Source organism: Lipomyces chichibuensis, assembly GCF_038497645.1.
Source record: "Lipomyces chichibuensis strain CBS 12929 unplaced genomic scaffold V1513scaffold_20, whole genome shotgun sequence".
Lineage (NCBI taxonomy): Eukaryota > Fungi > Ascomycota > Lipomycetes > Lipomycetales > Lipomycetaceae > Lipomyces > Lipomyces chichibuensis.
In genome coordinates this window covers 186,833-207,748 of record NW_027117472.1, presented here as the reverse complement: position 1 = coordinate 207,748, position 20,916 = coordinate 186,833, and the positions used below count along the sequence as shown (strand labels likewise).

The window sequence follows — 20,916 nt, the reverse complement described above, 5'->3', positions numbered from 1 at the left end:
AAAAAGCGATTTTTAACATTTCCACGCCCGAGTCTTCGAAATGTCGCGAAAATCAAAACTCTAAGTTAGTGTATCATACATAATAAACCGAGATCAATACGACAGTTTCACTTCACGATCACACTGACAGTCAATTCTCACGGCCGCATATGTCGAACGCTCGGCGACATGGCAGTACCATAAACGGTACGAACACAGCAGCATCCGCGAGCACGACCGGCGCCAACACTCCAACAGCAGGCGGCATCCCCGGCACAATGACGCCTGTTCAGCCTTCGACAGCGGACGACGCAACGACGACTCTTATCCGGAATACTCTCGTGCCTACATCGGCACTCCAGAGGCCTCTGGATGCCACGTTACCTGCATTGACGTCCTTTCCGGATATCGACAAAGAGTTATATGCGTTTATCGCTCTGATACTTCGGCAGTTCGTGCAACGGTGGTATACCCGTGTCGCAGATGATGACGTCGCGGACCGTGCTTTCGTGTACGAAGTAGTTCACGTCATCGCGCATGTAACTCGGTCGCTCGAGGAACGGCTGCGAAAAGCGGAATTGGAGATGCTGTTGTTGGATGACGTGCCGCTTGTCCTCGATGCTCATTTACGTGATTTCAGACTGGCGAGGCAGAAAGTTGGGACTGCATATGCTTCAGGAAGGTCGTTTGAGGAGATGTTTCATGCGCTGCAGCCGCATCCGGCATTAACACCCCCTAAACACGGACGTGATGGTGTGGAGCAGTCGCCTAATGGATCTCCATCCATAGATGACGTCGAGAGGAAGTTTTTGGCAGTGCTATCAAAAGGTGTATTGGCTGTCCTGCTACCATCAGAGGATTTGGGATCTGCAACCGAGAGGACTCTTCTGCGATCCTTATTAGCCGACGTCGTCCTGTGGAAGACAATCGACAAGTTAAGCGAGCCGTTCATGGTGCACGAGATAATTTCTAAAGTTATCGAAAAGAGCCTGAAAGATGAGCCGGCAGCGGTTATAGAGCCAGAAGCGATATTGTCACAGTCGGCACCGGACTCGTCGCCTAAACCAGCTACGATGGTCGACTCGGCACGGTCCTTTATAATGTCGGTCATGTCATTTTGTTCTCTGATGCAAGCTGGAGTGGTCTTCCTGATCTCGTTCGCAAGGTCAACGCCCTCTTCCACACATCCATTCGGCAAAGCACCAAACGCAACAAGCTCCTCTCTTCTTACTATCGCACTCTTTCCCACCGCGGCCCGTCTTTTGAACTTGCCCGCCCGCCAGCCATGGCTAATGTCAACCATCGAACTCCTCGCCCTACCGCTCGTGTCATTACCTCCGGGCAGTCTAATCGACCGTCTACTCTCACATTTCTTCCACAAATACATCATGACCTCGCAATTTGCATGCAGTGTCCTCGCGCTCTCGCGACAAACTTTATTCCCCAACAACGGCCCCATGGCTGAACCAAGAGTTTATCCAAGCGAGACCGAAAAACGTGCGATTCTCAAACGAGTGTACGGCAACATCCTGCGCGTCGTGCCCATGCGTGTGCGGAAGCAGGTATTGGGCGACGATGCATTGCAGGGCCTCGAAGAGCTTCTTTCACCTTTCGAAAACAAGTTTGCAAATAAACACTTGTTGTACTTTTTGTTTGACATGGTGATTGTGAAGGTGCTACCTGAATTGGCATGCAAGACACCGGAAGAGTTGAAAGTGTGGCGGTTGGGTGAAGACGAAACTGGCGTGACGACCATGTAGGATTATAATGATACATCGGTACTGGATTTTTGTTCGGATTATTTGGTGTTATGGTTGGATTCAAAATGTTGCATGGAGTAATATATATTTAATCGAGCAAACCTCATATGGTCTTGCAAATACAATTCACAGTCATAGGATTCATACCAAATCTGAGCTCACAATACCAGCACCAATGTAAAAGCAATAAACAACCTTAACTGACCAAACGCACATGTGCTTTATAAAACCATCGCCAATTTCCCACATACAACCAACAGATAAAAGCCTCAAAGCCAAGGAAATGATGTATGACCCATAATGCCTGTCCTATCAACTACAAAACACAAAACTTACAAGAGCGGAAAATTAAGGAACGAAAAGTCTTGAAAATGACACGACGTCACGACGACAACATACACAGCCCTTGAAATTCCGGAGCGCGAGGCTGACTCTGCATTCTTCGCAAACTGCAAGGCATCTACAAGGCCATAACACGATATTTCTTTGCGCGGCGTGACATACAACGCATAGCGATGGGCGGTATGAAGTCGTTCCATCGTCACTGTCGTCGATTATGCCGTACCCGGGCGCGCTTGCGCTCTTCGAGCCGCTCCACCTCCGTTCGTTGATAAGTGACAAGATATTAGCGCCTTCGTCATCGTAACTATCTGAACCAGAATCATCTGAATAGTAATCGTACAGATTATTGCTCCCGTACCACCGATCCTCATACTGCCCCATCTTGGCCCGTGTAACAATCTCGTTCGCAGACATATGGGCTACCATAACTCTCGCGAGCTGCCTCTCTTCCGGCGTACCTGGCAACAGCAGACTCGACAAAGAAATATCTAACATTGACATTTCTGGAAACAACTCATTTGTAGCGCCGACTTGCGACGCGACCGTCAACGCACTACTCGATGCCCCATCGTTATCGTCATCATCGTTCTCAATGGTAGTGACATCCTCCTCCTCGTCCGATGGCTCAAAATTCCCACTCGGGTCTTCCTCGGGCAACTGGGCGCCCTGTAAAAATAGCGAGTAATATTCGTCGTCAGAAAGCAAATTGCTCGCTGCACTAACATTCTGCCCAATCGGCCCATCAACGACATCCTCGGCCTCGACGACCGCAGCTGCTTGGCACCGCCTGTTCAACCGAAACAACGCCTTCCAAATCAGATTTATACACATCCTGAAACACCATGACACTAGCTTATACGCCATCCGCAGGCGATACAGCAGTACTAACCGTCCAAACCTCCCAGTCTTGTGTTGCGAAGCCGCTGCAGCGCCATGTAATGCGTGAATGTTTCCACCAACACGGAAATTATGACTGCCATATCCGGATGTCCTCTTTACGGCATTCTGACCACGAGACGAATGCCGCAGGGAAACTGAATGTCTGCGCCTGCGTTTCTTACTCGGCCTGGCAGCCGCCACCCCGAAACTGTTATTAAACGCCGAATTATAATCACCGACTGTGTCAGCGGAGAAGGTTAGTCGTTTGCGCAAGGTGCTGGATCCGTCTTCATGGTCGACAGGCATTTCGTTGATGTATTCAAACCCAGCGCGACGGTTAAACTCTAATGCCTCGAACCACGTCGTTTCCGGGACGACTAGGGAGGGGCCCTCAGCCATGTACGTCGCATCGGCTGCCGATGTGAGCACCAAGATGCCCAGTTTGAGCAGGCACGAGTAGAAGTCTTCCGAGAGCGACACGTTGACTGTCCGGACAGATGATTGTAAATTGGAGGTGCCACCCGCAAACAGAGACGCTAGCAGATATATAGATCCGCATAGAATAATGACGTAGAGGACGGCTAAATGTGGTGCGAATCCGATGACCCATACTGTCGGGAAGAACTGAGCGCGGCCGTGGTATGTAGATGCGGCGAAATACGTAAGTGATATTATGCCAAAAAAAGTCGAAGGAATGAGCTGGAATACTATTAAAATCAATCTTGCTTGACAGAAGTTGACAATACATACTCTATAGTTCTGAAGATCAAGCACGGAAATGATCAGGAATGTGAGATAATTCAAGGCCCAAATGAGCGATATGACAAGCACCTCAACCGACGGTCGCTGAGCGGACTGCGCTTCTTGAAACGCGAGCGAGTATTCAAACAGCGTCATCCCAGTATCAGGAGACGGTACGCGCCCCTGCAACGCGCTCGAGAAAGTCTCGACGAAGTGCCCAGTGCAGAATGCTTTGTAGAGATGCCACAATATGTCAGGACCAGGACACTTCTCTTCGTCGGGGTTAATTGCAAAATATTCTGGTATGTACTGAGCCAATACCGGTGAGTAGCACTTCAGCGCCGTCAATAATGGTCCGGTCGCACGGGCGAGCTGCACGATGGCGACTGAGCGGATGAGCAGCCGAGCGTATACAGGTAAGGTCTGCGGTCGCCGGACGGACGCGAACACGACAGTGCGGTTGAGGACGATGGCCATGAGCATGCATAACAATGCAAATGGGGATGTGAGATACGCGACGAACGTACCGATGCGGCGGTCCGGGATGTCGACTTCAGATGTCTGCTTGACGATCACTGTCGCAAGGCTGCGCATTATTCGGGCAAACTGAGAGATGACGGGCTGCGGCGCAGTGGAGCCGAGGCCGACTGCAGTAGTCGACACTGCGCCGTCGACGTCTGTGAGCGCATTTGTGAGATTCGGGGATGAGAAGATTGAGGTTGCAGAGGATGCGGCCGCGGCTGCGACTGAGGCGGCGGTGACCATTGGCGACAGAATAGAGATACCGCGCGAGGTAGCAGTCGAGACTGGCAGAGTGGACGACAGAATGTGCTGTTGATCGTGAAGCACGTTCATTGACCGAGAGTCCGCTACAATGCGTGCAATGGTCATTGTTGGTGAGTGGTTTGATCATGAAATGGTCAGTTGTATGGGTTAGGGAAGCATATGACAAAAGCTACATAACCTACAGTAGTTAACTAACTTAATATAACACTACGTCAACAGTATACGGAATGGAAACTAGATTTGGTACAACGTCTACAAACGAGCTGCTTTTCACAAATAGCAGCCGCATTGATTATGTGAAGCTGCTATGAATATGTGATCGTGCTATGCTAATTAATCCAAGAGATACTCAAAATGCAAATCGGTCGATCAACTATGAAAACAATCAAAATCAAAATTATGTGTAATGCATCAAATACACTAAACTGGGCAAACTTTTTTGAATTCTATTCTATGAATGCTGTTTTTTGGCAAAAATAAAATGAAGACTAAAAGTACATACCATGGTAATTCGACCAGACGTGAAAGAAATGGAGCATTGATTAGCGAGCAATGGAAAATAGAACACACCAAAGATGCACCCGCAACGGGGATTTAAACCAAACAAAATCAAGCTTGCCCAAGACCAATATTATAGTCTCAGAATTAAGTCATCACACTAGAAATGCTTTCATCCTGACGTGGATTCATCCGACTCAGCAATGGATGATACTTCCAATTGTCGTGCGAGTAGTAACGCTGGTAGTTTAGCCAACTCGTCGAGTTTCTTTAGCGGATCCTAGAGAATATTAGCAATGAAACGCAAGTAGAAACTAATAGAAATAAGCATACCCATGCAAACTGCTCATCTGGTTCCTCCTCGTCATCATCGTCAGTTACATCAATCGCGGCAAAGAACGACGTTCGCCTCAATGGCGCAGGAGATATAGGCATACTCTTGACCGCATCCATGGTGGCAGAACGTCCGCCAAAGAAAATATTTGACATATGCGATGCGTAGTTTAGAATATGAGGATCCCGATCCCAAGCATTATATGCGTTTGGAGACACCATCGCACTACCCGAACGCTGAGCCTGAGCCAGCGACGTAGCTGGCGTCTGCTTCAAAGGCGATATGGCCGTGTCCGGCATCGACTGTACAGCAAGCGCCGATTGAGTAGATTCCGCAGCTGCAACCATTTCCTCTTCTTTCTCATCCTCGTTTAATTCCTCTGCAAGATCTTCTTCCTGTTCCAAATTCTCCTCGAAAAACTCTTTGCTGTCGCCAAATTCATTTTCTGGCGCGTATTCGTCTTCCGCTGCGACCTCCTCGCCATTATAATCTTCACATACTTCTGGCCCCCCCAATTCTTCGTCGTCCCCCTCGGATGCCGGCCTAGAGTCTGGTTCTCGCAGACGCTGCGGTTCTGCCTCCGTAAGTGGAGGTGCCGTAACTAAAGGTAAATCTCCCGGGAAGACTCGGACAGGAGGAGGCACCGTTAATAGCTCCCAAGGAAATATTGGAGGTGGGGGTGGAGATGGTTCGCGTGGCGGTGGGTGCGACTGAAGATCAGGTGGAGACGGAGGGGGTGACGGTTCTTTCAACGGAGGATTCTGCTCTCGCTGCGGAGAGGACAGGCGAGGTGGTGGATCCAATACCGCGCGAGACCAAGGCTCGCGTGGTGGACCTGGTGGGCTCCAAACCGGCTGAGGCTGATGATATTGGGTGTCCTGATGATGATGATGAGGAGGAGGAGGAGGCCATGCTGGTGATGGTGACTGGGTCTCCTGATGATGAGGAGGAGGAGGAGGAGGCGGTGATGGTGATGGTGATGGCACCCGATATTCTGGCTCGGATTGAAGGGGAGGGGAACGCGGCCTATAATATTCATGCGGAGTGTATTCCTGTTTCCGCTCAATGGGTGGGGCAATGAAAATTGGATCAGTACGAGGGTCAAATGGCACGTCCCACACGTTATTATACGTTACATCAGGAAGGGAAACTGCTTCTCCCCCAGATGATTCCGGCGGGCCAGAGCGTGATGGATCCCACCTAGCCAGATGTTGGAACGAGAGGAGTGGCGAAGGAGGCGTCGCTGGCTGTAACACCTCTGGAGGACCCTGTGTGTCCTCAAAAGGTGCTGAGTAGTCATCCACAGGCTCTGAAACCACAGGTTCATCGACTACATACTCCGTAACATCAACGGTGTCGTATACTTCCCACCACTGTCTCAACAACCGATTGTTAACATCAGAACCTGTCGCGCCATACCACTCTGGAACTGCTATGGACTCGGGAGCTGATGGCTTGCCCTGCTGCCATGGTTTGGGTGTCCCAATAAAGTGCACAACCTTTACATCCCGCGAAAATTTGTGGAACGCTGGTGCGTATCTGGGTACACGTTAGTAAGGACAGAGCTCAGACGTGCTTGAAATGGACTGTGCAAGTGTCGAGCAGGTTATTGCTGTTAGCTAGGCAGGTGCAGCTCATCGTCCTGCACGCTACGCTGGTCGCTCATCCTCCGACCAGTGCATACAAAATAGCATATCATCCATAGCATAGAGCATTCCACGCGTCTAACACCACTCTCGACCGCAACTGGGTTCAAAAAGAGAAACTCACTGGTAGCCAGTCGTCGGAGTCACGTTATAGAGAAATGGGAGCCGTGTCCAGGTTGAGCCGAAGTATGCATTAAGGAGACCTTGATCGCCTCCTGTCGAGTACATTAGTAGTGCTTAAGTGGGTAAATCGGAACTGCATACCATCAAAAGACTCCCCAGAGTCTGCGAGAGCATATAGACCAAGAAAATCGGAATGGCTTGGCGTCAACACAATAACCCCCTGTGCTATGTGAGTACTATATCGCAAATGTTATGCAAGGAAGCAATTAACGTACGCTGTTAAAAACATCCGGCCATCCTGCGTCCGGACAGGCCTATTAATTAATCAGTCCAGTCCTCTCTTTTTTAAGGTGGTCGAGGTAGAAGACCGAGGATTACTCACCGCAGTGGAGCCATCGGAATTAAACAGGACGTCGATGTTTGTCAACGGAAGAGTATCAGCGTCTAAGTACACAATTCGCTTGTACTGCGTCTGATTCCATGCTAGAATCTTAGTAAAAGACTCGTACAGATCCAGTCGTCCGAGAGCAAATAAGTTGCCCGGGGCAGGGTTGGCAATTGCCGGAACGCGAATGACGTCATCGTAAGCAACCTCGACAGCAGCGACAGTAGACGGCGAGAGCGCATCGGGGACAATAAGGATGGCTAGCGTATGGACTGTTCCGGAAGAGCGAAGAGCTTTTGCAAGAGCGAGGACGCCTGAAAATGATCAATAAGCGGGAGATGGAATTACCAAATGGGATCATACTCACCGGGGAGATAGGTATCGGTCAGCAGCAGGGTCAGATACGCCTTGTCACCCATTGTAATTCCTCGGAGCTGGCCAGACGAGAGAATCGAGGGCAATTAGCTTGTAGTGGTTCTGGATGAGGAAGAGGACAAGACGGGGGGGCCGCGGAGAGGCGCGGAGCGGGGCGGAAAAGCGCGGAGAAGAGCAGAGGTGGGGGCCGTTGGGCGACTGCGACCCTTGAAGAACAAAGTAAATCAATGCACCCCGCACTCACCAGCCACTGAGTCTCGCTATGTGGGCCTATTTGCTCGTCGAGCAAGCAATGCAAGACGCGAAAAACTACAGCCGTGGTGAGAGAAGACAAACAATGATTGCTGTTGGCTGTTGTTCATGACCATTTAGTGCAGGGGGTTTCTGTTGGGTGGTCCGCGGTCGCTTCAAACTCAATCCAATCATGAACTGTGGCGTGACCCCGCATCAACTATAACATGCCATATATGTTGATACTAGCAATACATTATGGCAGCGATGTCTTCTCCGTGCTCTCCTCGAGCGTTTAATTAATTGCACTGAAAGTAACCTAGCGAGCCATATTTCGTAAGAAATGGTTTCTGACTTGTCGTCAAGATGGGTTAGGGTTAATTGAAGGTTAGGGTAATTCTATGTGTGTGGCTCATATTATGGCTATGCTTTTGTGGCTGTGCGGTATCTAGAACTTCGACATACGACGAAGACTAAGCAGCAGCCACGAAGCGAAATGTCCCTGGGAGCTTACGGCTGCGCACGTCAGATACACTTATATACATTTTTTTACTACCACACTCGTACCGCAGCACTCGCTTTTTCGTCCTGCTCTCGCAATGCCTGCGTCCAACTGTGAGTTCTTATCCAGTCTCTGTATGTGCAATTGAGGTCGGGAGCTGACTTCGTAGTTCTTTACGCTTGCGTTGCGCACGGAACAAACGTTATTGCGGACTATGCTCCACTGCGTTCCAACGCAAATGCCGTCGCTGCTCTTATTTTGCCAAAAATTCCTGCCGAAGAGGACCAAAAGGTGCGTTGAATTCTGGTGTTGTGAATTGGACTTGGGCTAATATTGTGCAGCTCACATACATCCACAACAACTGGCTCGTTCACTATATCACCACTGCGGCCAATGGGATAGTACCTGGCGGAGTTACCTTCCTTGCTATCACTCTATCTACCGTCCCGCGCCGAGTGCCGTTTGCCTATCTTCTTGATGTCCAACGCAAATTCAACGAGACCTTCACGCCCGAGCAGGTTGGCGCGTGTGAAGAGCCGTACGCCCTTGCTTCCTTCTCACACACTATCGGTCAGCTCATGGCCAAGGCCGACAGCCCCGATGCCGATCGTGCCAACGTCGTACGACAGGAAATTAACCAAGTAAAGGACATCATGTCCCAGAATATTGAACGTGTTATCGAGCGCGGCGAGCGCATCGATGTTCTCGTTGACAAGACCGACCACATGAACCAGACTGCTTTTGCCTTCCGTAAACGCTCCACTGCCTTGCGTCGTGAAATGTGGTGGAAGAATAAGCGTCTTGTTGTCCTACTTGTTATTGCCGTCATCTTCCTCATCTACGTCCTCGTCGGTTTCGGGTGCGGGCTGCCGTCCTGGCAGAAATGTACTCGTGGTAATACGGACCAGAATCAGCAGAACAACAACAATAACGCGGACGGAAACGCCAATGCTGCCAGTAGCGATATGAACGCTTCTATGCATATGGGATCGTTGTACTAATCAATATGTACATCAACTAAAATTTAACTAGTATCTATAATAATCGCAACGCATAGTTGTTTTACTAATCTACAGCTGCATGGGTATTTGATAGTACACGGTCTCGCCTACGCAGTACATATTTATTGACATAGATGTTGCAGATGTGCATTTGGTGGTCGTCTCTTTGCGGTTCTATCTTCATTCATTTCATTGATATTCTTTACTCATGTCGTCGTATTGCCGTCAGCCTTGTTACACTTCTCTATATTAATTTATTGGAGTTTATTTTTGGTCACTTGTAGTGTACGTGAGGATGTGGTATATCGCTATTTGTTTGTGTGGTGGCAAGTCGTTCTCCCTGTCTCCATTTCAGAAACAGGGTTAGTTCCATTTGTCTCACAACGCCAATCAATATGTATGCAACCAAGCCAAACTTTGACGGAAAAAACCGGTGCCGGAACTAGATATTATTGCTTGTCAAAGAACTCGTCCTCATCATCTCGTTGCTGTTGCTCACTCAGTTCGGCCTCCTCTTCGTCCTCCTCGGCCTGCTTGACAATCTTACGCGCGCTTGGTGTCCGTTTATCTCCCTGCGAAAACATCAACGACTCTACATCCACTTCCCCACTCTTAACCATTCGTTCCACTTCTGTCCACCAGTCCAACCTCTTCTTCTCTGTCTCTGACTCCCCATACCCTTTCCTGGCCTTTTCAACTCCTCCTTCAACATACAACGACACATACTTCCACTCCCGAGGAAATAATGCTACATATGCCAACTCCGTCTCCGCAGACCAACGCTCCTCCTCCAGCATTTTCCTTTTCACCTCATCATACTCGTCGCCTAGCACAGCAACGGCTTTGCGAGCCTTAATAACCCTCCGCGCAGCTTTCCGCCGCTCGAAGAACCGGACCTTGTGATACCGTTTATCGAGTTTCTTTTCCTTCATATTCCGCTCTACTGTGCGTAATTCGTCTTTTAAAGCTCGTAAGGCACGTTCTTGTTCTCGTCTCGCTAACGCCGTCGAATTCTTGCTGCGGTTAGTGGACGAGGAGGTGCGTTTGAGAAGACGCTCCAGGTCACGAACTTTTTTGCGAAGACGAGAGACTGAGGATGTTGACGATACATCGTGTACTTCTTTAAATGATGGTCTCGACTTTGGCATGGCTTTGTATAATGACTTTGATCTGACTGCTGAGCGGTATATATGTGCTGATCCGTGCTGCCGATTCGGACAAATATTCGTCGCGGGATATTTAAAATTGAGTAATGTAAATCAGATGCTACGTGCAAATTCGTAATCACGTATTCGTTGTCGTCGAAAACTAGACTGTGCCGTCTTATAGATTTATTTCGTAAGTTGTGGAAATATCAGCTGCTGCCCGCTCTTCGCACTCGCTGGGAGAAAAAAAATCTAGAAAACCTAGAGTAATAAACTAAACAACATCCCATGAACTCTAAATCTCTATAAAATAGCAACACTGCGGGATAGGGTTTTATGTACAACTTTAGTAGGGTCGGGTCTTCCGATGTATTTGCATTGGTACCCACGTATATCCGATGAAATCGCATTATTTAAAACCTCCTTGCAACTGTTTTTACAACTGATAAAATATTAATCTCATTAAAACAGCCTGTACAATATGACATAAACCTGACTCAAAATCCTTCTCACTTTAAAATGATCGTCATGGACGACTACAAAGATGGTGTTGTTGCTTGTATGGCTGACCTCAATTAAATGGTCCTAACCCATGTTTTCAACAACAGCGACAAAGGCGAACCATGACCGTAAGAAAAATAAACGTAATATATACTCCTACCAAACATCGCAGCCGCCATCTGACTGTTTCATCAGGTACTTGCAATACCGTCTATGACCGCATTGCCGATCATACAATTCCTGTTCCAACGCCTACATTTATAATCCGTTATGATATCCAGGTTTACCTTCCTGCTTTCTTCTTATTTCGTGGCGGGGTAGCACCGCCAATGCCGCCTTGTCCATAATTCGGCTTCTTCTCTGCCGGCTTCAAGATCTGGAATGAACAAAGCAGCGACTCGTCCACACTCATCATCGCGCCCGCATTGTCAAACTCGCCGCAATAATTCGGAGCAGAAAATAAAGTCACGAGCTGCCGCTTGGAAAAAAAATCGTATCCGTCCTCGACAACTTGATGCGCCCGGCATATCAAGTCCATGTCGTGACGCTGCAAAAATCGAGAGACTACATCAGCACCAAAGGTGAATGACACGCCTCGGTCATTTTCCGACCACCCTGTTATATCTTTGTCGGGATCTGACCAAAGCAGATCGCAAAGTAAGCCGCAGTCGGGTATCTTTGTGGGTTAGCCGAAATTTCTACCGAGCAATCAATCACGGAATAGGACATACATCTGTTGGCCTCATTATACGGCGAATCTGCTCCATTGAGTTTAGATCCGGTGACAAACCGCCATGCATAGTAAATATCTTCTCGTCTATGATTGCCGCTATCGGCAGGCAATTGAAACAGTCCGTGAATGTTTTCCACAGCTTTATATTATATCTTCGTTTGCCTAATACATTCGTCAGCGTCTCGTAATTCGAATACTGCTCAAATCAAGTCTCGGGGACTTACATTCGTCATAAAATCCGTATATACGGTTTGTCGACGCAGACTCGTGATTCCCTCGCAAAACGAAAAAGTTTTCCGGATACTTTATTTTATATGCCAACAACAGGCAGATTGTCTCAAGTGATTGTTTTCCGCGATCAACGTAGTCGCCCAGAAATAGGTAGTTCGCCTCCGGAGGAAAGCCACCGTACTCAAACAATCGCAAGAGATCGTAATACTGCCCGTGGATATCGCCTAGAGAAATCCAATATTAGACGACACTAGAACGATAATACTTTTAAATCGAATTATATCCCATATCATGTACTCGTAAGACGGATCGGGCTTTGCAATTGTGACATACCACATATCTGAGCCAGTCAGCGTGATCCTTGAACACCTATCTGGCGCTCGCCATATGTCCCAGTTCCTCAGAGCAACTGAGTCAGACAAAGTCGCAACGTACCTTAATAGGAGCTTCTAACTCGAGCAGAATCGGCTGCTGTATAAAAATCTCTCGGGCCTTCGTGCACAAATACCTGATCTCCTGCTCCAACAACTGCACTTGTTTGCCAGGTCGGCTACCCCGGACTTCCAGTAACCTCTCGACAATCGAATCGACGTCATATTCCGTCACGTCCGCGGTCGCCATCTGGCCTGGCTAAGGTCTTCTGACTTGTGGAAGAGATGTCGTGGGGGAGGCAGAAAGACGTGAATTTGCTAGATGTGCTTGCGTCTAGTTGAATTTGCGGCACTCGACGAGATCTCAGATCCGGAAACCGTAGATTTTATATCAGGCTTGTCAATTCAGCCGCTGACAATGCTGGTGCGGGAGTGAGGTGAATGTACTAGTTTGTGGTGTATATTGTGCGAGGGGCTGCTCTGCTCGCTCAGCAAGTACACACAAAACTAAACTAACTCTAAGGCGTGGCTGACAAGGTCGACAGACAGTCTTTGGCTTCACCAGTTGCTCTACGCGTGAGTATAATTGCAGTATACAGTTCAACCACGCGTGCTTCTAAGTGGTCACACTGCGATGGCGAAATTATTACGAATAGTTGATAGTTTATGGCTCACTAAGTAATGCACTGGGAAGCATTAAGATGATGCAGATGCTTTGTATCGGGTTTGTTGCGACCGTGACTTCCACCTGCAGAGGATATTCTTGTATTACATTACAGCAGATTGAATGAGAATATTTACTCTTGACTACAGCTGATAATGGCAGTCGCGAAATGGCAGTCGCGAAGGACTGAGACCCATGAATGACAGTGGAGGCTCAACTATACATACGCGTGTCCCAGTCTCCCAGATGCTACATCATGTATGATGATTGCGTCTTACCAAAGTTCAAGCAGTCGAACAGTGGCCTGGCATGAGGCTGACATATGCAGTCGACAGCAGTTGGTCATACCCACGACAAATTCGATCTATGTTCATGAAATACTTCCGGTGTTTGTCAGCAGTTAGTCCGGTGGACCCTGGTTGCGTGACTCTCCGGATGCTAATAATAGCTAACGTCTTCAATTAACAAGCTTTACACTGACACATATGCTACTAATATCAGCAGCGAAGATTTTTAGCAGGAAGGCAGTATCGGCCGCCGCGTCGCGTGGAAGCCGCTCGCTGGCGTTCGCCAACTTGTAACAACCCAGTCACCATAATTAGTGATCCAGACACCTCGGCAGATATGCGCCGCCAAGGTGCTAAATAATTTCTTATCCTAAATTGTCCGAGATCGACAGTTTTCGCTTGCCTACGAAGTGGGCCGGTATGATCGAATGCTACGTTCTAGTCCCTGTCGAAAGCGTGCACGAGGCGAAGCCCAAATTTTGGCGCGCGATCTCATTCTCCCGCCTGACAGTCGTCACTCAACCTTATACCTATTGAGCAACACGATATATTACAAATATGATATTTACGAGCCATTACATTTCGATATGTACATATATATTACATTGTGTCCAGAGGACTCCTCTTCGATCGAAAAAAAAACCTATATACAATTTCTAATCCAGCCCAAACATTCCCATGTTAGCCCGTGTCAGCCGGTTGAGAACCAAAGCGGGACTTAAAGCTGAACTGAGAGGGAGCCTCGGGAACCGGATGGCTCTCGACATTGCTCTCACTCATAATCTCATCGTCATCGACATAATTCCGAATGACACGCTTAAACTGGATAGTGTTGAGGCACTTCTCTATCAGTGCTTGTACGTAGACATTAAGCTCCATTGCGCCCTCCCGGTCGAAGAGAACAACGGGGAATCGATACCTATCGAATAGTTAGAGATTATACTTCACGACTCTAACAATAAGGTAGCATACGAAAGCCATAGGTAGAGCGTAATCGACAAATGCAGTTGTTCCAGATTCTTCAACGTGTTAGGCTTCGACACATCTGCATATTCGATTGCATCCAAATCGAAGTGCTCTATATCGACCAGCGAAATTGGTGTCCCTCTTGCAATGGCCTTGCATATTTCTTCCATAATCAAAGAAATAATACCCACTCTAGAGTTCGCGGGCGCCGTCACTATGGCTGTCTTCTCATTAACCAACAATCCGCCGACTTCGGATATCATTCTGGCAACCGAGATCTGCTGTTGTAAAGAGCATGTGACGTAATTGTTTGACGCTGTCGCAAGGTTGTAGAACTTTGTAAGGAGGATATCGAAGGGCATTGACGGTGGATATTCCTGAGCAAATCGTCGCACAAGGTTACTGTGGGGTAACACTCCAGCGTGAGGTATCGGAACAGCGTCGCGTGCCATGCATCTGACGAGATAACCACGATCTTCTTTGTCCAATGTCGTGACAAGACCCAAACGATCAGCGTCAGACGTTTGAGTACCATTGGCTGCCTCAAAGGACGATCTATAACGTCCTGCTCGTCCTGCTATTTGCTTCATATGATTAGGATCAACTCGTCGGTAGCTTAGCCCGTCGAACTTCGTAGCTGATTCGAACACAATCCGTTTGATAGAGAGATTGAGACCCATGCCAATCGCATCAGATGCGATTAATACATCGAAGCCGGAGTTGGGATCATTGAATAGCTGAGCTTGTCTAGCACGAGTCTCTGGTGGGAGACCACCGTAGATAATAGCGCATTTGTGTTGCGTCTCATTTTCGATTTTTCGTTTAATAGCGAAGATACTTTGTCGCGAAAATGTCACAATCGCATCGCCTGGCCGTATTTTGTCAACTGAAGAAGTCAAAGAGTGTTTCTCGACTTCTAATGGGCTTAACCGCTTGTATCGATTAACTACTACCTCATCACCAACACTTTCCGCTAACGAGAGTAATAAGCCGACTGAGCGTTCTTCGCCGCACAAATGAAGTTCTTTGGCCTTTAATCCCAGTACCGCTGCTGTCCATGCCCATCCTCGCAGGGGATCGCAAATCATCTGAATTTCATCGATAACAGCAACGTCAACCTCGTTGACTTGATCCACCATTTCAACAGTTGACGCCGACAATCCAGCCTTATTTCCAAACTCGTCAAATTCCATAATAATTTCTTCACCGGTTACTAAGTTGCAAGCCTTGCCCGCAGCTTTGAAACGTTCGTAAATCTCACGAGCAAGAAGTCGCAGAGGGCCAGCAAATATTCCTGTCTTTGCATTCTGCAGCCGTTGGAGTGCTGTATATGTCTTGCCACTATTTGTAGGCCCAACATGTAGAATCCACTTTCGCTTCATCCCTCGCGTGTGTGGGTACCATTCTTCTGGACGATCCATATTGGCTAACTGCCGTGACATTCTCGTCATAACAGGTGTCCGAGAAGAAAACGCGCTCTCTTTCTCTTGTAAGAAATTAACATAGCAAACGTTCAGCATGTTGTCGATTTGCACAATCGCACTCATCTTACTGTCTGTCGCTCTCTGAATCTTGCATAAAATACCAAGGTGGGGAATCGTCGGCCTGTCGGCCATATAGTCCTGATACTCCGGCGCATGGAGCGCATAATACTGATTTTCTGGTAATTGACGCACGGCTTCGCAGTAGTCCTCCAGATACTGATCGTACATCTCGGCATATATATTGAATTTCGACATAAGAGAATGTTTCGTTGAACGAAGTCGTAGATTAAGGAGTCGAGATCGAAGTAAATTCATAAAGTCCCCATACGACGGCTCGTTCTCTGCAGGTGCTGGACGCGGGCTACTGTGAGTAGTTGGTGAGAGCTTGTATGAATTGAAATCCTGCCGAGGTCTCCGCTTCTTGACCTGGCCCCCAGAACGCGACCAGACTATGGAAGCGTGAAAGAGCCGACTATGAACCACATATCTGCTGGCAGACCGGGCGCGAGGGCATATAAGGCTCCGGCATAGCACTGAGTGAGCTCCAAATACCCTGTTTGCCATTCTGGTATCTGGCGAACGCAGATACTACAGCCGGGCCCTATGTAGTATGTGTAGGACCTAGATGATTCGTTTGAGAAGTCATGAAGATGTAATCAATTTTTTGCGTCGCGGAAAGATTTTGAGTTTCGAGGATTTCGATGTCGAGTTGAATGTCACTCGATGTGTCCCGTGATGTCCGCAACAAACGTCATGCATGCCGCCAAAACTAAACGGCATTAACAGATTCAGGAGACGTTAGATCAACAGCTTGGTCGAACGCCAGCAGTAACACCTTTTATTTTTACTCATTCTTATTTGCGCTGGAGGCTGTGCTTTGCCCAGTGATCTTGTGCGGGCCGCACACGTCGTGGATCCCAAAGCTTAAATTCGATAGTCTGCTGGTCGCAATACTGCTTTGGCTGACAGATATTTCTAACTCATCCATAAGACGCGACGTCGTCGTTGTCAAGAGCTCATAAAGGGCCACTTTGACAAGATGCCGTTTTCCTTGATTGAACAATATCAGAGAAGTAAGTGCATGCGATTAACGAGATCGATTGAGCAATTCTGACGGCTATTCAATAGAGATCTTAGAGCTACTGGATTCTATCGTTGTCAAAAACAAAGTACGCGACTCCTTTACATCTCATACGCACGTCCAGGCTAACCAGTAGCAGTATAAATACGTTGTAGTGGATCAGTATACGTCAAAGCTCATCGACAATGTATTTGAAACGAACGACATCTTACGGCATGATGTGTCTGGTATATGGGAAATCTCTGCTACTGCGAAAATGGCCTCTAAATTGTATTAGCTATTGAAATGATTGAAGAACGTCGGCAGTCACGAGGGACTTTTGAGGCAGTCTATATTCTATCGCCAAAAGATTACGTTGTCGACTGTTTGCTAGCCGATTTCGCGCGCAGTCCCCCACGATATGGTGCAGCCCATATATTCTTCGTGCCAAGTACGCTCCTTCTATCAGTTTAAACGCTCAAATCGAAGTAGTCTAATGTATTCTGAAATAGTGTTTGACGAGGCGCAAGTCAATAAGATATATAACTCAGCAGTAGCTCCTTACATACGCTGCTGTGTTTCATTAATGATAGATTACCTTCCTCAGCAATCTAACGTGTTCACATTCGGCAATCAAGACTCACTACCAATATTCTACAATCCCAGTTGCTTAGATCTGGTTGTGGCGGCTGCTAGGCGGACCGCTCGCAGTGTAAGTTTTATTTGTTGGTATTTGTCCTGAGTGAGGACTAATTTCTATCTCTTAGCTGGTTGGCGTTTGCGTCACGCTAGGGGAGTACCCGTTAATACGATTTCTAAATCCGCCAGTGGAAACGCATATGGCGCATACTTTGCCATATATGATTGCGAAGGAAGTGCAAGAAGGGCTCGACGAATATGCCCGAGCCAATCGAGATTTTCCTACGGTAGAACCAGACAGGCCACAGTCCATATTCCTAGTCCTCGATAGATCTATGGATCTAGACGGCCCGTATTTGCACGAGTTTTCATATGAAGCCATGGCGCACGATCTGTTGTTTATAGAGAACGGAAACAAATATACGTATGCTCGACAAAGTCAGGACGGCGTGCAAGAGGATGTTGTCGGTGTCTTATCTGAGAAGGATCCTGTATGGGTGTCGTTACGGCATAAGTATATTGCAGATACAATTGATGAAGTCAAGGAAAAAATAGTTAAGTTTACTGAGGAGAACAGTCAATTTGCTAATCTGTACGCTTTGGTATTCAGTCATATTGATTAACTTAAGGACTAATGATATGTAGTGACAATGCTTCAGCTTCACAACTAAAAGATATCTTACTCACTATGAATGTGTTCTCAAAAGAGAAGGAAATTCTAGGTTTGCATATGAGCATGACCGAAACAATCACGGAGCTTTTCAACCGGACCAGGTTGAGCGCTATTGCTGATGTTGAGCAGTGTTTAGCAACCGCATTGACACCTGAAGGCAAGCCGCCGAAGGCAGTGCTTGAAGAATTAGTGCCATTGTTAGATGATGAGCATGTTTCGTACGGTACTCTCATATTTTAATTTACGTCCAGCTTTATTAATTTCCGTCACAGAACACGAGATCGAGTTCGACTACTTGCATTGTACCTATTGTACAGAGAAGGAGTGGTAGAAGCGGATTTTGCCAAGTTATGCAAACACGGCAAGCTCAGTTCGATGGATATGCATCTAATACGAAATATGGATTTATTGGGTGCTAAGCTTTTCAAGGAATCGCCAAAGGACAGAAGACCTCCGAAGAAGAGTACAAGAATTGAAGTCACAGAGGGAGAAACGCAGCCGTTTACAAGATATGTGCCTAGAGTGAAGGACATTTTGACTGGGGTAGTCAACAATACTCTTGATTTGGAGCTATTCAAGCATTTCAAAGATCAACCAATAGGCGTCTACGACTCCATGCCGGCGCTGTCTACAACGTCATCAGCACCTAGACGAAACCGAGCTTTCTGGCATGATCGGTCGACGCAGGTGCCGGCTCAGCGTATTTTCGTGTTCATTGCGGGAGGAATGACGTATGCAGAGACTCGATCGGCATATGAAATCTCAAACGCGCACAATAAAGAGGTGATAATTGGGTCTGACAATTTTCTGACGCCGACGGATTGGCTGCACCAGCTGTCAAGACTACGTATGCGACGACGGGATCTTAACCTAGCGGCCGATCAGCCAGATCCAGAAATGCCTGCATATTTGCTAGAACGAGATCCCCCGCCACAACAGTATATTACTAGTCAGGGAAGAAATGGCAAGCAAGCGCAGTCCGCGCCTGGACCGTCGGTGCCATCTACAGGGCCTCATAAACTATCCAGGAACCCCGACTACCATCACCATAAGACTACGGGTAATCCACCGGGCCATTTTGATGTGGAGACAAAGAAGAAAGGGAAACTTGGAAAGCTGGGTGGGTTTTTCAAGTGAATTTCGTAGCATCTGCATATATAGTTTTCTTCATTTTGGGCTAGATTTTGATTTCATTTGATTTTCGGACTGGGTGTTTTATTACAATATGTATTCTATTTCGGGATGTCGGCATGTATATGTATGTATTTTGCATCTTAGTAAATGCTGCCCAATTTTGCATCTAGACATTTGTTCAATCATAGTGCAATTGATTTGTTACGATATGGGCAATATACTCCGCAATATATTGTAGTCTCTAACAATAGCAGTATATGTAAACGACCACCGCGACTCCATCTCACTAAGCTTCCACTAGCACTTCATGTCAATTTGTACTACGTGTTAATTAGTAATCCCGTCTAGAGAGCTATCTAATGAATAGAACTTACATGATCGTAGTCAATAGTAGTGTAGATGAGGCCCAATTCACTAAGGTACTCACACGCTTCTTGAATAGTATTCGGACTAGCGCCGACACGTTGGGCAATGACATGAATATTTACTCCTTCATTTGATGCCTGCTCTGTTGCTGTAGACAACGTATCCAACACCCTACGTTGAAGGGACGTGAGATTCTCATTGGTGTAACTGCGCGCGGAAGGCTGGATGCCAGTCATTTTCGTCTCTTCATGCGCTCCTCCGGCTCCGCCTTGCCTTTCAGGATGGAGAGTCTGCAAATGTAAGGCGAGGGCTTCGAGCTGTGCGTAAATGATCTCATTGTGATCCGTCACTTTACGGATCAGGTTACCGTTTACTTGCCGCTTGTTGTTGAAAAACGCTTTTAACTCGCCAATGACACGAACATAGTCTCCCATCTGAGGACTAGCATAAATATTAGTATGTAATCCAGTTGGTTCACGTCCAATTAATAAATTAATATATACCCTTGGATTCGGTCACTATCTGGTCTATCCGCCGACACGAATTTTCTGACTTCAATAGTTCCCGTACCGTCCTCTATTCTGTAGGTTGAATTTGTGGTTTGATTTAAAACATTTCGAACCATTCCCACAAACGTGACAGTTGACACGTCAACACCATCAATCGAGTACTCTGAATCTGGATGAGCCTGTGATGCATCAAGAATCTGTTTAATCGTTACGGGTCGCACTCTGCTTTTGGACTCTGAAATCGACTTCAAAGGCGTTAGATACCGATAACTTCCATTAAATAATGAATCAAAGAACTTACGCGGTCGCCACCAGCCTGGGAATTGCTCATACCATCGGATCCGTAGTTATTGCTCACAAATCCACCGGCACCGCCTCCACTTCCAAAACCACCGCCGTAGTTAGCATTATAGCTGGTATCATACGACATAGTCGGAATGCGCTGGTAACAATCTGTGTACGTGTAAAGGGCTAACAGAGTGAAGCAAATACGACGCGTAGGTTGCCGGTTTTCGCGCGCGTATCATCGCGTCTCGATTGGGATCACAACATCAGTAACAAACTCCCACTT

The 20,916-nt window shown here is 47.4% G+C and overlaps 9 protein-coding genes across 9 annotated transcripts; 3 read left to right on the top strand and 6 right to left on the bottom strand.

Annotated features, from left to right (window-relative positions):
- Window positions 1–76: 76 nt before the first annotated feature.
- On the top strand, window positions 77–1,883 carry V1513DRAFT_446615 (PXA domain-containing protein). Its single transcript, XM_066898296.1, has one exon. The coding sequence runs from the start codon at window positions 150–152 to the stop codon at window positions 1,737–1,739; it is 1,590 nt and encodes a 529-aa protein (XP_066753065.1). The 5' UTR covers window positions 77–149; the 3' UTR covers window positions 1,740–1,883.
- On the bottom strand, window positions 1,808–4,612 carry V1513DRAFT_446614 (uncharacterized protein). The gene is made up of 2 exons (XM_066898295.1): window positions 3,711–4,612; window positions 1,808–3,659 (listed from the first exon to the last, which is right to left on the bottom strand). The coding sequence occupies exons 1-2, from the start codon at window positions 4,590–4,592 to the stop codon at window positions 2,088–2,090; spliced, it is 2,454 nt and encodes an 817-aa protein (XP_066753064.1). The 5' UTR covers window positions 4,593–4,612; the 3' UTR covers window positions 1,808–2,087.
- An 80-nt stretch (window positions 4,613–4,692) lies between these two features.
- Window positions 4,693–8,386, bottom strand: V1513DRAFT_446610 (nucleotide-diphospho-sugar transferase). The gene is made up of 7 exons (XM_066898294.1): window positions 7,841–8,386; window positions 7,471–7,787; window positions 7,364–7,402; window positions 7,230–7,308; window positions 7,090–7,180; window positions 5,319–6,858; window positions 4,693–5,265 (listed from the first exon to the last, which is right to left on the bottom strand). Exons 1-7 carry the CDS (start codon window positions 7,890–7,892, stop codon window positions 5,158–5,160), a joined length of 2,226 nt encoding a protein of 741 aa, XP_066753063.1. The 5' UTR covers window positions 7,893–8,386; the 3' UTR covers window positions 4,693–5,157.
- A 36-nt stretch (window positions 8,387–8,422) lies between these two features.
- V1513DRAFT_459056 (synaptobrevin-domain-containing protein) lies at window positions 8,423–9,582 on the top strand (the record flags this gene model as incomplete). The annotated part of the gene is made up of 4 exons (XM_066899728.1): window positions 8,423–8,455; window positions 8,589–8,694; window positions 8,751–8,872; window positions 8,923–9,582. 4 exons carry the CDS (start codon window positions 8,423–8,425, stop codon window positions 9,580–9,582), a joined length of 921 nt encoding a protein of 306 aa, XP_066753062.1.
- Window positions 9,583–9,821: 239 nt separating this feature from the next.
- V1513DRAFT_446604 (uncharacterized protein) lies at window positions 9,822–10,958 on the bottom strand. Its single transcript, XM_066898293.1, has one exon. It carries the CDS (start codon window positions 10,728–10,730, stop codon window positions 10,032–10,034), a length of 699 nt encoding a protein of 232 aa, XP_066753061.1. The 5' UTR covers window positions 10,731–10,958; the 3' UTR covers window positions 9,822–10,031.
- A 389-nt stretch (window positions 10,959–11,347) lies between these two features.
- On the bottom strand, window positions 11,348–13,174 carry V1513DRAFT_116948 (Metallo-dependent phosphatase-like protein). Its single transcript, XM_066894142.1, has 5 exons — window positions 12,628–13,174; window positions 12,526–12,532; window positions 12,186–12,416; window positions 11,960–12,123; window positions 11,348–11,904 (listed from the first exon to the last, which is right to left on the bottom strand). Exons 1-5 carry the CDS (start codon window positions 12,811–12,813, stop codon window positions 11,512–11,514), a joined length of 981 nt encoding a protein of 326 aa, XP_066753060.1. The 5' UTR covers window positions 12,814–13,174; the 3' UTR covers window positions 11,348–11,511.
- An 899-nt stretch (window positions 13,175–14,073) lies between these two features.
- V1513DRAFT_416129 (P-loop containing nucleoside triphosphate hydrolase protein) lies at window positions 14,074–16,709 on the bottom strand. Its single transcript, XM_066895833.1, has 2 exons — window positions 14,487–16,709; window positions 14,074–14,433 (listed from the first exon to the last, which is right to left on the bottom strand). Exons 1-2 carry the CDS (start codon window positions 16,526–16,528, stop codon window positions 14,196–14,198), a joined length of 2,280 nt encoding a protein of 759 aa, XP_066753059.1. The 5' UTR covers window positions 16,529–16,709; the 3' UTR covers window positions 14,074–14,195.
- Window positions 16,710–16,725: 16 nt separating this feature from the next.
- Window positions 16,726–19,708, top strand: V1513DRAFT_446592 (Sec1-like protein). The gene is made up of 8 exons (XM_066898292.1): window positions 16,726–17,037; window positions 17,093–17,133; window positions 17,185–17,272; window positions 17,323–17,475; window positions 17,537–17,736; window positions 17,792–18,255; window positions 18,309–18,554; window positions 18,609–19,708. Exons 1-8 carry the CDS (start codon window positions 17,004–17,006, stop codon window positions 19,471–19,473), a joined length of 2,091 nt encoding a protein of 696 aa, XP_066753058.1. The 5' UTR covers window positions 16,726–17,003; the 3' UTR covers window positions 19,474–19,708.
- V1513DRAFT_446588 (uncharacterized protein) lies at window positions 19,566–20,863 on the bottom strand. The gene is made up of 4 exons (XM_066898291.1): window positions 20,647–20,863; window positions 20,340–20,590; window positions 19,845–20,277; window positions 19,566–19,790 (listed from the first exon to the last, which is right to left on the bottom strand). Exons 1-4 carry the CDS (start codon window positions 20,773–20,775, stop codon window positions 19,776–19,778), a joined length of 828 nt encoding a protein of 275 aa, XP_066753057.1. The 5' UTR covers window positions 20,776–20,863; the 3' UTR covers window positions 19,566–19,775.
- Window positions 20,864–20,916: the final 53 nt, after the last annotated feature.

Excerpts from the sequence above, each read along its gene's own strand:
- V1513DRAFT_446588 (XM_066898291.1), bottom strand. The coding sequence starts at position 20,775 with ATGTCGTATGATACCAGCTATAATGCTAACTACGGCGGTGGTTTTGGA. Across the intron at positions 20,591-20,646 it reads CCCAGGCTGGTGGCGACCGC|TCGATTTCAGAGTCCAAAAG; the intron begins GTAAGTTCTTTG and ends ACGCCTTTGAAG. Across the intron at positions 20,278-20,339 it reads GATAGTGACCGAATCCAAGG|TCCTCAGATGGGAGACTATG; the intron begins GTATATATTAAT and ends TATTTATGCTAG.
- V1513DRAFT_446592 (XM_066898292.1), top strand. The coding sequence starts at position 17,004 with ATGCCGTTTTCCTTGATTGAACAATATCAGAGAA. Across the intron at positions 17,273-17,322 it reads CTTACGGCATGATGTGTCTG|CTATTGAAATGATTGAAGAA; the intron begins GTATATGGGAAA and ends AAATTGTATTAG. Across the intron at positions 18,555-18,608 it reads TTAGATGATGAGCATGTTTC|AACACGAGATCGAGTTCGAC; the intron begins GTACGGTACTCT and ends TTTCCGTCACAG.
- V1513DRAFT_446610 (XM_066898294.1), bottom strand. The coding sequence starts at position 7,892 with ATGGGTGACAAGGCGTATCTGACCCTGCTGCTGACCGATACCTATCTC. Across the intron at positions 7,788-7,840 it reads GACCGATACCTATCTCCCCG|GCGTCCTCGCTCTTGCAAAA; the intron begins GTGAGTATGATC and ends GATCATTTTCAG. Across the intron at positions 7,309-7,363 it reads GGCCGGATGTTTTTAACAGC|GGGGTTATTGTGTTGACGCC; the intron begins GTACGTTAATTG and ends CACATAGCACAG.
- V1513DRAFT_416129 (XM_066895833.1), bottom strand. The coding sequence starts at position 16,528 with ATGGCAAACAGGGTATTTGGAGCTCACTCAGTGCTATGCCGGAGCCTT. Across the intron at positions 14,434-14,486 it reads ACGCTCTACCTATGGCTTTC|GTATCGATTCCCCGTTGTTC; the intron begins GTATGCTACCTT and ends ACTATTCGATAG.
- V1513DRAFT_446614 (XM_066898295.1), bottom strand. The coding sequence starts at position 4,592 with ATGACCATTGCACGCATTGTAGCGGACTCTCGGTCAATGAACGTGCTT. Across the intron at positions 3,660-3,710 it reads TTGATCTTCAGAACTATAGA|CTCATTCCTTCGACTTTTTT; the intron begins GTATGTATTGTC and ends ATAGTATTCCAG.
- V1513DRAFT_446615 (XM_066898296.1), top strand. The coding sequence starts at position 150 with ATGTCGAACGCTCGGCGACATGGCAGTACCATAAACGGTACGAACACA.
- V1513DRAFT_446604 (XM_066898293.1), bottom strand. The coding sequence starts at position 10,730 with ATGCCAAAGTCGAGACCATCATTTAAAGAAGTACACGATGTATCGTCA.
- V1513DRAFT_116948 (XM_066894142.1), bottom strand. The coding sequence starts at position 12,813 with ATGGCGACCGCGGACGTGACGGAATATGACGTCGATTCGATTGTCGAG. Across the intron at positions 12,124-12,185 it reads ATACGGATTTTATGACGAAT|GCAAACGAAGATATAATATA; the intron begins GTAAGTCCCCGA and ends CGAATGTATTAG. Across the intron at positions 11,905-11,959 it reads GTATAATGAGGCCAACAGAT|ATACCCGACTGCGGCTTACT; the intron begins GTATGTCCTATT and ends TAACCCACAAAG.